Raw genomic sequence first — 14,681 nt, forward strand, 5'->3', positions numbered from 1 at the left:
CCTGCCCTGACGCACCCACTCTGTTTTGGCAATGAGCGGTTTAGAGACTCCTAGACCTGGATGTCTCACCTGGATCACTGTGTGTAAGAGCTGGTGGTGACTTGTCCTCCAGGAGCTTATCCCTCTCTTTGGGAATCTCTCTGTGGGTATCCCACAGTGACAAAATCCACAGTTTAGCTGAGTTGCATGAAAAGTACTTTGTCTTCTGCCTCGTAACTTCATCAGGTACAGCATGAGAAGCAGCGGATAATAATTTCCTTTAGTCGTTTACCCCTTGTCACTGTATAGGCTGTCATTTCTTCTCAGTGACCAAAGATGTCTCTTTAGTGTCCCATGGGTTTGTACCTACTGCTGCCAGAGGTATTTCAGCCCAGTAAAGCCCGCAGGCTTACACCTGGATAGACACGGGGTGGAATTAAACTCTGAATCCTGCAATGGTCAGGCAACTCCTGAGTAGTCCCAAATAGGTTAATTGGAGGTAGCAGCAGTACAAGCATTTCCCAAGCCACTTGGCCAGAGATCCCAGGGCCCACAGGAGGGGTGTCCCCAGCCCATCCTGGCCATCCGTTTGTGCTGGCAACGCCTGTCTGCCACGTATCACATTTGGACCAACACTTGTTTCACACGAGCTGTGGACCATCCGTTGCGTCCCTTCAGGTTAGAGATGTAATGAATGGTGCTAATTCGTGTTACCAGTCCCCTAAAGCCATCCGATCCCTCTGCTCTTTCTACGCCACATTAATCACATCCTGCGGGGGCAGAGAATGTGAGCAGGGCAAGATTTTTGAAAGAAGTAAATTAAAACAGGAAGAGAAGCAACCTGACAGTCCTTAAGATGTGGGAGGATAATTTTAATTGAGTTTTGCAAGGGTTTAGCCATGCAGTTAATAGGGGCCACTGGAAGAGGGGTGGCTATGTATGCTAAGCAGGGCGGCTCGCCTTGGGCTCCTGCAGAGCCACGGCGTTGGCAGAGTGGGAGCTGCCACAGGCATTTTGGCAGGTCTGAGGATTTCTGCCCCTTGGGGAGTGAATCCTGTGGACAGAATAGGTCCTGTTCCTGTCTGAAGGCGCTGGGCTCCCCCTCCCCTCCCATGCATCCCGCTGAGCCAGAGCTGCCCTCCGAAATGTCAGGGAGAGGAAGCAATCCTTGGCTTGTTAGTTTCTACAAGGAAATAAAACGCACAGATGGCTTGAGCATCCTCTATCTCAAAGGCAGGAAAAGGATTCTCCGGGCAGGAGCAGGCAGCCAACAAACCTGGAGCGATTCAGGGAATGGGGGACCAAACAAAGCGGCGTCTGGCCAGCCCCTGGCCAGCAGCAGAAAGGGTGGGCCGGCGGCCCGCCGAGGGGAAACGAGCTCTCTGATGTGCAGGAGCATCCCTCGCCCGAGCGAGAGCAGCAAACAGCCGGCTCCCCTGGGGCCCGGGGAGGCTGCTGACAGCAGAGATCCTGGAGGAGGTCTGCAGGGTGGCCCCGGCTGACCCACTGCCCCAGGCCGGACATGTGGCTACCTGACAGAGGCTAACTTTGGCTCAGGACGTAGCCTCTCGGGGAGGATGGAGTAGGGAGCGAGAGCGGGGGGGGGTGGTAGGGAGAGGAAAGACGGCAGGAGACAGAAATGCAAACATGGCCTGACAGCCGTGGAGCAGGGGGAGGGGAGGAGGAAAAAGCAGGGTAAACCTGGCAGGATGGAGCAGGAAACCGGGCTGGAGTGAGGCAGGGCGATGGTGAGATAGTGCTTCCTGCGGAGGGAGAAAGGCAGACAGATAAACACTCCCAGACAGGCGCTCGTTGAACCCTCTTTGGGATGCTTTGGGATGACATGGTGGCAGGTCCCTAGGGCTTGGGTGGCTGTGCCCCTGCAGGCCAGAGTCCCGAAAGCAGGTGGCAGCATGGTCGGGCATAGCGTGCAGCCCTGCTCTGCTGCCTCAGGGCAGCTGGCTTGTGAAATACCCTGATTTAAATCCCTGCCTGGAGGCACCACGGGACCAGGACAGAAGGGTACAAGGGTAACTTTGCTCCTCAGGACAGCCCAGCTCTCTTGAAAGTGGCTCCTGCTTTCAAGCTCCTCTGTTTCTGCCCCTGATGAGACTGCCAGCTTGGAAGTCCAAAAGCCGAAGGAGCCCGGAGAGCTCGTGACTTTCTTTGCCTCATTCCCATCAGTGCAGGTGGTTATGAGATTTTTGTGCCTTGCCAGAAAAGAACCAGTTAATTAAAGTTGATGAGCAATGAGAGGCTAAATGGACCCATTGGGGTGCACGCATTGAGGCCAGAGCAGCCTTTTGGACTGAGGCGACAGGGCTGTTTGGCCGGACCCGCAGGCGCTGGATGCGTGGCCGTGGTGCCGTGGAGTGCCAGGGGCTGGGGGAGCCGAGCAGAACGCCCAGCCTCGCGGTGCTGCTGGTCTGGCTGTGACTTCTTCTGCTTGCGTCGGGACCATGCTGCCATCGCATGATGCGCTGCTCACGTCTCTGCCCACCCCATCCCGCTCCCTGCTTGGCTGGCAGGCAGGGGGATGCTTTGGCTGGGGTCTCCCCTGGCTGCAGGCGCTGAGCTGGAGGAGAGCCCTGATTTTTGCACTCCCCAAATGCCCTGTCTGTTTGGACACGTGTCCTTCCTCCTCACCTAGCATCGCTGCAGACCCACGGTGCTTGGGGCGTCTCTGAGGCTGGTGCCAAGAAATAAGCATTTCCACCAGCTCTGGTGGCCCCTTCCTCAGCCCTCATGTTGGTCCCTGCTCGGGGGCTCCTGCCTCCATACACCAACTTACCCACAGGTGGCTCGGGGCAAAGTTAATGTTTCGTTATGCTTTTGGTGTTGGACAGGAGCGATCAGACACCCAATAATGATGATCACCTCTGTGTTTGTGAGTATAGTTATTCCTATAACTATTAGTCCTTTGTGTCCCCTGAAAGAGGACAGCCTGCCCCGGTTGGGGCAAAGGAACATCTGATGCCTTGGGAATATCCTCACAAAATGGTGAGGACACAGATCCACCACACTTTGATTTGGTGACATTTCAGGGCTTTGAGGTCCATGGATGAAAATCTCTAGACCAGAGGAGTGTTGTCTCGCCATTGGCATTGCCCACGGTGAGAAGGGGAAAGGTGTTGCCCCAGGCCTGGATGAGCTCTTGATGCGTGGGGGGTCAGTTGTGTGGCTGGGACAGTGATGCTGCGGTAGCACAACACAGGGTGCAGAGGGGCTGATCCTGCACAGAGGAGCACAGCCCCTGTGTTTAACCCCTTCTGGGACAGGTCTGAAGCAATGGTCAACCCTGGGTTGGAGAAAAAGGAACATCTTTCATGAACCCCATAAAAGCATGGACCTGCTTCCTTTGCCCTTTTGCAAATACATAGTTTTGGGGGGATTTCCAGTTTTCTATCATTATTGTTTTTAATTTATTCATTTCTTACACCTCAGCCTGTTTCCATCTTGCCCATAGAACACTTTAGCACGCCACCTCTCCGTTTTTCCCCCAGCCTCACCATGGGCATGGGTGGCTGTCACCCTCCCTCACAGTCCCTGGGCACAGGCTGCTGGGCAGAACCTGCTCCGTTTTCGTGTGAATTCCCGCCGTGGTTTGGGGCTCGCCCTGCCCGCTGTGAGGCTGGAAAGAAAACACGTGGTGTTTCATCCCCACGTTGGCCGGAGCCTGCCATTCATTTCTCAGCCTCGTGCAATATCTCACCTCTCTGCAAAACAAGCCTTCCTCCGTGCTGGTGAGCACCGGGAGGAGGAAGAGGAGGAGCTGACAGCCCTACGTCCAAATTCCCCCTGCTGCTCTGCCAGCTGCCTGCTCTTTGCGTGACGTGACACGCTTTGCCGCTCCAACCCACAGCTGGATGCTTGCCCCGTGCATGAGGAGGAGTCGCTACGTGGGGGAACTTCAGCCCTGTAGGTGGGAAGTTGGCCCGGCTCTGCCTCCGGCACGTGGACTTCCCGTGTGTCTGTGGGCGGCCGCGGGTCCTCCAGCACCAGGCACCAGCACAGGGCAGGTGGGGAAGAGGTAACTGGAGCAGAGGGGGAAGTTGGCACCTGCGGTGCTGGGGTTAGTTCCTGCGGGACAAGGGGAAATGGTGCACGTGCAGTTTTGCCAGCAAATGCTGCTGATTCGGACAAGCCCAGCCTGGAAAGCCAGAGGAGAGGTCTGCAGAAAGGGCAGAGCAAGGTTTCTCCTCCCTCTCCCCCAGTGCCAGCTATTGCTGTTCTTCTGCATCAGAAAGGGTCATTCAGTCCCTGTTTCCCCAATTGCCAGCAAGGTACCGGAATTTTATTGCTGGCTGTCCAGGAGCAGGTCTTTGCTCACAGAGTAACTGTGGTGCGTGATTGCATGCCTAAGTGCATGCCTTGCCCTGCTTGCAAGGGGAGAGCCCCACCACTGGCTTTGCAGCCTGCAGGGGCAGCTTGGGACAGCCAAAGATTCAGGCTGGGGGTAAAACCCAAGGGAAATGGGAGACACTTTGCAAGATGAGCCACATCGGGCTATGTGGTAGCACTGGGCCCTGAGCAATCCCAGGGCATTCAGAGTGCCGTTGAGCCCCAGCCAGGGACAGGCCAGAGCAGCTGCCTGAGCCCGGCGAGTCGGAAGAGCCTTATCCGTGGTGCTTTGTGTTGCAGACTCGGGATGTGAGTAAATTCAGGGGCTCCATCCTGGAGCCTCAGTCTGGGGATTCAGTTACCTGGTACATATCTGTTAGAAATCCCTTTTGTAGAAAATGTCCAAATCTCAAGTTCCTGCCTTGCTTTGTCGGGATGCTCATTGACTGGGAATTTTTGCCTGAATACAGCAAAGTAGAGATGGGGCGGTAGCAGGGTCAGGGTAGCTTTGCTGGGGGAAAGGACACTCTTTTTTTCCCTTCCAGCTTATCTTTTGCCCCAGTACAGCACTGGGGTGGGCAGGCTGGGTTGGGCTGGGTACGCAAGGTGCAGGGAGACAAGCGGGAGCATGTAGCCTCATCTGGACCAGCTTTGCTCCGTGCATGTTATTTTGCAGCTCTGGTCACAAAACCCCGAAGCAGTAAGTTTGGTGGCAGGAGCATAAGCTGTGCCGGTTAGCTGGGGACACGCAGCGGCTGTGGCTAGAGCGATCCAGTCCAGCGCCGGGGAAGGAAGTCAGCGAGAAGGACAGAGTGTGAACAAAATCCCTCTCCGGAAAGGCACCCTGTTAATCAGTCAGCGGGGCCGACTCAGCAGAGAGGGAGGGAAGGGGAAGCGGAGAGGGGCTGAGGTGGTGTGGGGGGCTCAAAGGGAGGATCCGGTGCAGGGCTTCCTGCGAGTGGAAGCAGATGGAGGGTGGGAGCCGTGTCGTGCCATGCCATGCCGTGCTATGCCTGCATCTTCACCCACGCGCAACCTTTGCACGGGTTTCCAAAGCCATCGCTCGCTGTGGCAGTGCTGACTCTGGCACAGACGCCGCTCTGCAGTGATTTAGCCGTCTGCAGCCATCGCAAGGGAAAACCAGGCCCAATGCAAGGCTTTCCCACGATGTGCTCAAGGGTTGAGAGGTGAGGTCAGGCACAAGGCTGAAGCCTGCGGGCTGCTCGGTCTCTGCGAGATGCCCTAGGGTGGGTAGCACTTTCCAGGGCAAGTATGGCTTCCCCGTCAGGTAGGGAGAGCCCTGGGATGCCGGACGCCAGCGGGCAGCCCTGCTGCCATGCTGAGAGCAGCAGTGATTTCAGGGTGCAGAAAGAGGCAGAGGGGGCTGGAGAAAATGAAGGAGCTGCCAGCGATAAGGAGAAGGCCCTTGGTGCAGCCTGGCCCCTTTCAGAGCCGCGCGCCGAGAGATCAAGGCTGGGAAACGCACTTCTCTGAAAATAGACAAGGTGTGAGTGGCTGTGGGATCCTGCTTCCTCTCCCCGCATCCCATCAATCCCCCTCTGTTTATTTTAATATCCCGCTGCCAACTTGCTTGGAAACCATCTTGAAAAAACAAAGCTCGCCGGGGCTGCCACATGCCTTTTTAATTACATTAATGCTCTCCCCGTGCAAGGGCGTGATTTGGTGTGCACGAGAGAGCGGGATTTGCTCGGAGGGCTGAGGAGATAAAGCATCGCTGGGGTTGGAGGTGGGGAAGGAGGGACTCGGAGGAGAGGAGACGCTCCATGCTCTGGAGACATCTCCCTCGCACCCTGGGATTTGCCAGAGACAGAAACCATCTGTATGTCGGTTAGCAGAGATTTAATGGCCAAACCCAGCACCAAGTTCAGTGCTGGGGAGAGTGAGACACAGGAGAAAGCCGTAGCAGGGCACATGCTCCCTCGGGGAGGGAAAGGGCAAGGGGAGCAATGGGGTGGATCCCCAAGCACAGAGAGGGATGGAGAATTTTGGGGGGGAAAGCTGATGGCCTTGAAGATGCTTTTGCAGGCTGGGAATGGCTCTGTGCATCCCTTTGCCTGTCCTGGGTGCCACGGGTGACTATGGGTATTGGCATCCCAAGATGCCAGCCCCAGTGTGGGGCGTCGGGTGAGTAGTGGGTCCCCAGCATGAGCCAGTGCCTGATGCGGGGAGTCCCCAAAGCTCCCAGCAGCCTGGGGCCAGCGAGGAGGCTGGACGGCCGCGAGAGCCGCCCGGCACTGGCTGCCAGCAGCGAGAGCGTCCCCAGCCGTGCGCCGTGGTGCTTTCGGAGGGAGCAGTGGTTCCTTTTCCTGTTGTACTCGCGGAGGGCCACGGACAGGATGCATCTGCAGGAATCCCACAGCCTCAACCTGCACAGATCGTACTTTTTCTTTCTTCCCCTCCACCCCCCGGCGTTGTTTGCTAACAGGTCACCAGGCGGCACGTGAAGGGAGGCAGGGGGTTATTTCTGCAGCCATCCTGCTCCACCCCGCCCCGAGCCCAGCAGTGGGGCAGATGCAGGGCACAGCATCAGCTAAGAGGCTCCTGCCACCTTGGACTGCTTATTTAGTGGTTCAAGCAAGGGGGACCACTCCGGTTTTGAGACCCAATTCGGCGCCTGTCACAGCCATCCCCGGGGATTGCTGTGCCAGGGTTTTGGGGATTAGCTTTCTGCTCGCTGCCCCAGAACACTGACAGGATGAGAGGGTCTGCTGTCCCCAGCCAGCCCCATGGCAAGCCATATCTTTTGCATTTTGGGCTGAGCACCATGGAGGTGGCAGGCACCCCCAGCCGCTTGCTGGGGCGATGGACTGGCAGGCTGTGGCCATCTGGAGAGCGGTGTTTGCACTGGGATAAGCGTGTCCGGCATTAATAGGAAATGCAGCTTAGCGGACAGATTCCTTCCCCCCTCCCCCCTTTTTTTAATAAACCTCGTTACATTTTGAAGGGATTTTACCAAAAATGCGGTCATTTATTTTCACAGCCCCAGGGCACATTTTTGTGTGTGACATCTGACGTCCCCTCCCTCAGGGAAGGGGAGGTTGGAGGCGCAAGGCAGGGTGTCCTCCATGGGGGCCAAGCACCACCCGGTCCCAGGGGCCATGGTGACGCCGACCTGACCCACATGTTGAATGACGAACGATGGCAGTTGTTGTCATTGAGAGGGGTGTCTGTAGGACGGGCCGTGGGGAGCGGGACCCCCACGCAGGCGGAGGTGGGCCAGGGCGCCCCTGGGCTGACGCCGCCTCACACGGGCAAGGGAAGAGGAGGCGGGGGGAGATGGCCGGCACCCCGCCGTTGCCATGGGGGCAGCCGCGGGGACACCATCTCGGAGCCGTGCGCAGGCGGGAAGGAAGTGGAGAACAATCGGGGAGAACAAGGCCGGCGGCCCTGGCCTGGCCGTGCCGGCGGTGCTGCTCGGCACGTCCCTCCGCCGCCGTGTCCCCCTCAGCGGCCTCTCCTGGTGGCGATGGACCCTGGGCACCCTGGCTTCTCCACGGGCCTGGCTCCTCATGCCGCACCTCAGAAGCCTTGTGTCAGAGAGGCTGGCAGCCGTTTGGTGTCTCTTGGGGCAGGTTTCCCCATAGAGAAACATTCATCACGTGGCTCTACCACAGGGCTTCCAAGGCCTGCTGTCCTCAGGCCACGGTTTTGGAGGAGAGGCATCATATGGCGTTCCTGCTGCTTGTGAAACCCGTGTAAACACCACGTCCTTGAGACCTCTCCCTCCCTGCCAGATCTCTCTGATACATGGGTTTGAATGTAACGATGGAAGGAGACAGACCTGCACAGAATGCAGTTGCAAAAACCTCACGTTTCTGTAGAAAATCGAGCTAGCAACAGATTTTTGCATTCTTTTCTTCCTTAGCATTTAGCATCTACCTGAGTCACAGCTTCACATTTCGCAACTTTTTTTTTTTTTTTCCTTCTATTTCTGGTTAGTTTGCTTGCTTGTTTTTGTAGTCACCGAGACTTTTCTTTTGAATTATCTCACGTCTCCAGAAGCTGGAGTTTTAAGATAAAGATCAGAAGTAATGACAGTCAGCAACACCGTGCTAATGAAAAACAACAGGTACGTCTCTGAGGGTAACCGGTACTTCGAGATGTTTTGTCCATGAGGAGTTCGCTTCGGGTGCGTGTCTGGCATGCCGGAGATACAAGCACACAAGAAGTGGGACTCTCCCAGACAAAAGCTGGGAGAAGTGCATGATAATGTTTAACTGCCTGTCCTTGAGCCTGGATAATTTCACCCCTGGAATGCCTGTCCGGCTGTGGTGCAGGGAAGGGTGCTGCTGTAATCCACAAAGGTTTGGTCCTGTTTGGGTGACTGCCTGTACCCGAGAGTGCCCGGCAGGAGAAGGGCATTCAGTGAATGCCTGCTGGCTCCTGAGAGCATCTCTGTACAAGTGCAAGAGATTTGCATTTGTGGTATCTGGGCACCCCTGATTACAGAAAACTACATGTGTATAGAAAAATCTCCTGCCAGACTCCCTCCAGGTAGCAGATAAGATCATTTCAGGCCCTAGTCCAAGTGAGCTCAATCTCAGTCACCTGGTGAGGAATGGCCATACCTGGATTCCCTGATTTCTGGTCTTCCATTCTTTTCTCTGGCCCTCATCTGTGCTAGTCTGGCTGTCTGGCCCTGGCCCTAGAGCTGTTGCTGAAGAGCTGCTTGCTAGAGCCAGGAGGGCTGCAAATGAACCACTTGTGTCCCAGTGAGCCAGCATTAAACTCTCTTGTAGGAGCAGACTCCTATGAGGTGTTTCCTTCAAGAGGCTTTGCCTCTCTCTGGGCTCATGATGCCAAGCTAGCTGCTGCCCACAGCGATGGGTCCAGACTAGCAGATGTCTGCATTATCCCCTCTCTCCTTTCGCTCCACAGATCTGGTGAGCAGCTATTCTATGACCCCCCCTACTCTTAGCATCACCGAGGAGGAACACGTCATCAACGCCAAGGATACGCTGACCATCACCTGCAGGTAAGGCGCAAGCAAGCGTGGCTCTGCCTAGGCTGCTCTTACCTGGTAAGTGTTGGAGGACCAGTCAAGGAGAGCCCACCAGGGACACCTTGGCTGCAGTACACCTGCAAATGAGCACGGCTGACTAGAAATCTTCCACATTCACCAAGCGTGAATTCATCTAATTAATTAATTGAAAAAGAAGCTGAAGATGTCTCAGAGGAGATGGTGATAACCTCTGCTGTAGTCTTGCAGGCAGAAGGAAGATAGAGAAACATTTGCTTGATCTGATAGCTTCCTTGTAAGCTCTTTAGGGAAACTGGCCTTCCTAACTCTCCTTGTGTTTCTCTGATGTTGCTTATTCTCACCTCATCAGGGGCTGCTAGGGTTGTAGTTCTGTTTCTGGCAAGTCATTTTGGGGAACGTTGAGAAATATCCATGAGAGAAGGCAAGGCTGCACTTAGTGGTGGCCGTGAGAGGCTTCCAGCTTTTGTAGGAAGCTGGGATTTAATGCTCTGCCTTGTACACATGGCGGTGAAGAGAAGCCCTGGCCAGGCCAGGCGAATAACTCTGTGAGAGGAGCTGAAGAATCTCTGGTTGTTTTGGAGACTGTGGCTCTGAGAAGATAATGTGCCTGAACTGATTTATCCCATGCTGGGACACTTGGCTGTACATGTTTTCAGCACTACCCCCTATCTTGGAAAGAAAAAAAAAAAAACCAACAAGTGGGAGAATTGACCAAGGTCAATTTTCCTGACAAAGCTGGAGTTTCCCTTCAGCAGCTGAAAGTAGATCCATGCTTGGGATCTGAGTGCTAGGGTCCAATGGGGGTATAAATTCAGCGTGGGCCTCAAATGGGTGTTTCTCCATGTTATATATAACCATGGAGCAATTACTGAAAACACTTGGCTGGCATTGTGTTCATGTCTTGTCACAAACATGTTTAACTTTTCCTGGAACAGATGGCATTGCTTTTACTTTGTGAATCAGTTCATAGCTAGGGGAGAGGGACAAAGGAAAGGTTGTGGCTGGCCATACTGAACTGATTTTACTCGGTCTGGGAAGCTAAGCAGTTGTGGGCTTGTTCATATGGTGACCTGAGGAGCCACGGTGTGTGCTAGGTTGTAGGAAATGCGTGAGTGGAGGACTGTGGTCAGCCATATAGCTGCTGTGGGAGGCATAGAGGAAGAGGAGGGAGTCTGGGGACTCCAGTGCTCTGCCATGGTAGTTCTCTCCACAGAGGGATGTGGGAGCTGACACTCACTGTTAAAACCTTGGAAGAGGGGAGATTCAGTGAGATTATTCTGAATGAGCTTATAATCAGGCCAGACCCTTTCTCAGTAGCGGCCCAGGGAGGGACACAGAAAGTGGTTTCAAGACTGTGTTGCTTGCAGATTGAGCCAAGGCTAAAGGACATACTGAAGTTAGAGGTGTGGTTAAAGAAAGCGTCTTCTGCAGTCACGCGTGAACATACCTGCGTAGCACCATGAAGTGGAAAGCCTTTCTTTTCGGGTAACCCTCCTGGACTGCGGACAAGATTGCCCTTTCCTTGTGCACTTGTTAGGTATCGATTAATATGAAGGAAATCACATGAAGTGAAAAAGAAAAAAATATTATTTCCAGTGCAGACTCTGCATTGCCTGCCCTTGCAGGGAGCATCGTACAAGCTACAGAGTCTCTCCAAGTGGCAACAAGCTCCCTGTTTCCTGCTGCAGTGCCAAGGCTCATCTTTCAGGCTCCCTAGGCAGCATCCGTACAGTGCACTGGCACGGTCACGGTCACAGCTGAGATAAGGAACACCCCTACCCCTGGCTCCCAGGTGCTATGCAGGACTGAGCAGGCCAGCCGAAGAGCAGCAGGGCCATCTGCAAACAGTACTAAAACCCATGCACCCTCTGCCCATGTTGCTCCCTGGCTGCCCCCTGCCTCTGCATCCTGCTGTCCCAGATGTGCTCCTCAGGGGCTGTGCAGTGTCCTTCGCACCATCGGCAGGTAGGTAAGTCTCAGCATCTCCTGCATGGCTCAGAGTTTCTCCTTCTCCCTCTGAGCTCTCAAGCCTGTGTTTGTCTAATGTCTTGAGGAGAGGATTTTGACTGTGGGACACTATTACTTCATTTGAATGAAAAGTAAATCTTTCCTGGTCCCTGGATCTCTAATTACACCCAGCTGCTTCTCCAACCTCTTCTCTGGACCATGGCCCACCCTGGGAAGACCTGGCTTGTGTTAATGGGAGCTGAAGGGAAAAACATGCAGACCACCAAGAGAACAGGCAAAGGAGAGGGTGGTAGGGCAGGGTAGGGCAGAAACAAATACAAAATCAAATCCAGGATCCAGGGATTTCCTGCTGAGCATCGTGTTGGAGGTGGCTTCAGTTTGACCCTGGTCTTCCCTTGAGAACAATGTCCTCTGGCTGCTCTTCGAGCTGCCCTGGAGCCAGGAGTACGGGCCTGCTTGAAGCAGTGCTGCAGCAGAAAGCTGAGCTCAAAACCCCCCGCGTGAGACTCCCTGGAGACCTTTCAAGCTTCACCCACCGAGTGTGAGAATCCCGCAGCCAACTATTCTCTCAGGCTCCCTTGCAGCAGCCTGGATCTCACACACCCGCAGCTCTGCAGCACCCCTCCTGCTCCGCAGCCCACCAAGCCTCATCGGTGACCAGAGTCCGTGCTAGGCCATGGGATAAGTGATGCCTCTGGAGCTGGGCATGCTTAGCAGACACCCAAAGACACAGCACACCTGCAAGGAGCCATCAGATGCTGGGGCTCTGCTTTTGCAAATGGCATCACATACAGGCATGTTCCCTTGTCACCCAGCACAATGCACCCTTGAGAGGTCCAGACAGAGCAGGGGACCAGTGTAGGAGTGTTCCCCAAAATACAGATCATGCCGGTGCTGGCTGAGAGCCCCAGTGATGTTTTGATCTAAGCATGTGGCAGAGCAGGGCAGAGGGGCTGATACTCACATGGACAGTGCATCTTTTATTAGCTCCCATCCCGAGAAGGAAGGAAAGAGTATTGTGAATCCCTGCATTCATGCCCTCAGCAGCCTGCGCTGGGGGAAAGCAGAGAGCTTGTGCTGTTCCGGCTCATGAGTATTGGAGCAGAGCCCACAGGAGCCGGCTGCACAACAGCAGAAACCTCCGGAGGGATCAGCTTGGTCCTGGCTGTGCCAGCCCAGCCCCAGCCATCCCATCCCATCCCATCCCATCCCGCAGGTGCTGGGCACTCAAGTGGAGAGGGAGCATCACCCAGCCATGGTATTTACAAAAAGAGGGGCAAGGTTGTCCTTTGCTGCCCAGTGACTTGTTAATAGAGCTGACTCGCAGTTGCTTGCAGATGCACAAACCCTACTCTGGCAGAGAGGAAGTATTTGACCCCGGAGCCCTCTTGGCTCCCGTGGAGGAAATGAGCGCTATGGCAGGGCTGAAGGAGCCTGAGGATAAGGCAGTGCCCCACCATGACTGCTCCGGAGCACTGTCTGGGGACACACAACACCTGCTGCTCTTTCCTACACGTGTGTGACTGCTGTGGACATCCTCTGTGGTGCTGAGGGGGATCCAGCTAAGCCACAAAGCCACAGCCAGCTTTGCCCATCATACTACACTTTGGAGCTTCAAAGAGGATTGAAGAAAAGTGGTGCCAATTGCAACATCTCCCTTGAAGAGCATCTGTCCTGAAAAGATTTAGGAAAACAGCTGTGGAGAAGCCTACAGTGCATCTATTTCCAGCTGGCATCAGCAGGCTCCATCACCCAGAGGCACATTATCACAGAGCTGAAAGAAAACAATTTGGGAACAAATCTTCAAAGGTGACAGATAGGAGGGAGGGAATCATCCAAACTGCTGCCTGGACCTTTGCCCAAATGCAGAGGGTGGATTCAGAAATAAATCCAAGTGAGCCTGGCCTGCCCTCATCCCTGCCTTCTTCTGGTCCTCTTAACACGCCAGCGACGCTAACTTGGACTCACACTAATGCCTACACCTTCTGTGTCCCTACTGAATCTGGTCAAGCAGCACATGATGCAAGGAATGCCTTAGTTTAGAGCTGCTCGCGGGCTGGTCAGCAGGTCTGTTTGTACTGGCCCATCCGTGTTTATATAAATATGTGTCACTCAGCTACTGCTAGCCTTGATGGTTAATAAAACAAGTGGATCTGATAATGCGTGAAAATCCCAGTGGGTAAACAAACAGAAAGCGGAAACGCTGGAGACTTGTACAATTACCGTGCTCCACGTGGAGCGCCAAAAATGCCTGAGCAAACGCAAAGGGCTTTGGGGCTCCTTTGTGCAGTCGGGGTCTGAAGCTCTCGGCTCTGGGTTGAGAGTGGGGCCCGCCCCACGGTCTGCGCCCATGGGCACAGCAGCAATGGGCATGGCAAAGGCCACTAAGTGTTACTGGTTTGGTGGTCAGATTTACTATTATTTTCCCTGTGCATGCATAGGATGGGAAAAACTCAAAATTCAAGAGTCTTATTTTTATTGAAGTGTTCATGAGACTCTGATACTTTGGAAATGCCTGCTAGTGATTCATGGACACAAGCTGCTGGAGCTGTACTTCCAGTCCTGCCTCAGGCACTGATGGCATTTTTAGTGAATGCAGAAGTTTGAGCTGGGTTAGAGGGGCTGCGTGGCTGCCCCCAAGGGCACATCACTGCCTCCAGAGCCCTTGTGCCTGGTGACACGGAGACAGTGCAGCACACTGTCTCTGAACTCATCCATGGCGACCTGGGCAGCGGGAGCTGGAAGAGAGCAAAGTCTGCAGGAAGATAAATCAGCTGCTGAAGACAAACACAAAGGGGCAGGTCTTTCCCCCACGCTTGGACAGAAATCCTGTCCTCATTGCGTCTGAGCCATTGTGCCCTCCGATGGCACCTTATCTCACTTCCTCCTCGCTGTCCCTTGCTGTCTGGATCCAGCTATTGGTGACAGTCACGGTCTGGCTGCACTTAAAAGCATCTGCCTGCAGAGCTGCCCTGGCAGAGATGCTGCGTGTGCCAACATGCCTATTCCCAACCTGCATAATAGACGAACCCAGTTTCCCCTGATAGAGCAAACAGTGCTGGCAAAAGGCCATTTTTACCCCCACAGCTGTCTCTTGTGATGTCGTCTTTTTTCCCATTTCTTTTTTTGCACATTCCTAAGTGACTTTCAGCTACACTGGCAAACTTTCAAGTGGGGACTAGGCCTTCCTCTGAAAGGGGCTCTGATTTCGCAGAAGGAAACTTCCAGCTTGGAATAAAAGCTTGTTTTGTTTGTAGTAAACAAGTGCAGTTATAGCAAGCTATGGTGGTGTGCGTGTGTGCGTACACGTGCATATGCAAGCCTCCCGCTCTGGAGATCCTTGGCTATATATAAATACACACGTGCATGCTCTGTCTGGGGGTTTCTTGCA

The 14,681-nt window shown here is 54.4% G+C and overlaps 1 protein-coding gene across 2 annotated transcripts in view; it reads left to right on the forward strand.

Annotated features, from left to right (window-relative positions):
• Positions 1-14,681, forward strand: part of FLT4 (fms related receptor tyrosine kinase 4) — a 60,484-nt gene that overhangs the window by 12,981 nt on the left and 32,822 nt on the right. For both annotated transcript variants that reach the window (XM_050905186.1, XM_050905187.1), the window contains exon 2: positions 9,220-9,316. In XM_050905186.1, coding sequence (XP_050761143.1) covers positions 9,220-9,316 — 97 coding nt within the window. The remainder of the gene's footprint in view (positions 1-9,219; positions 9,317-14,681) is intronic.

The sequence above is a fragment of the Gymnogyps californianus genome, chromosome 14 (assembly GCF_018139145.2).
Source record: "Gymnogyps californianus isolate 813 chromosome 14, ASM1813914v2, whole genome shotgun sequence".
In the NCBI taxonomy this organism is placed as follows: domain Eukaryota; kingdom Metazoa; phylum Chordata; class Aves; order Accipitriformes; family Cathartidae; genus Gymnogyps; species Gymnogyps californianus.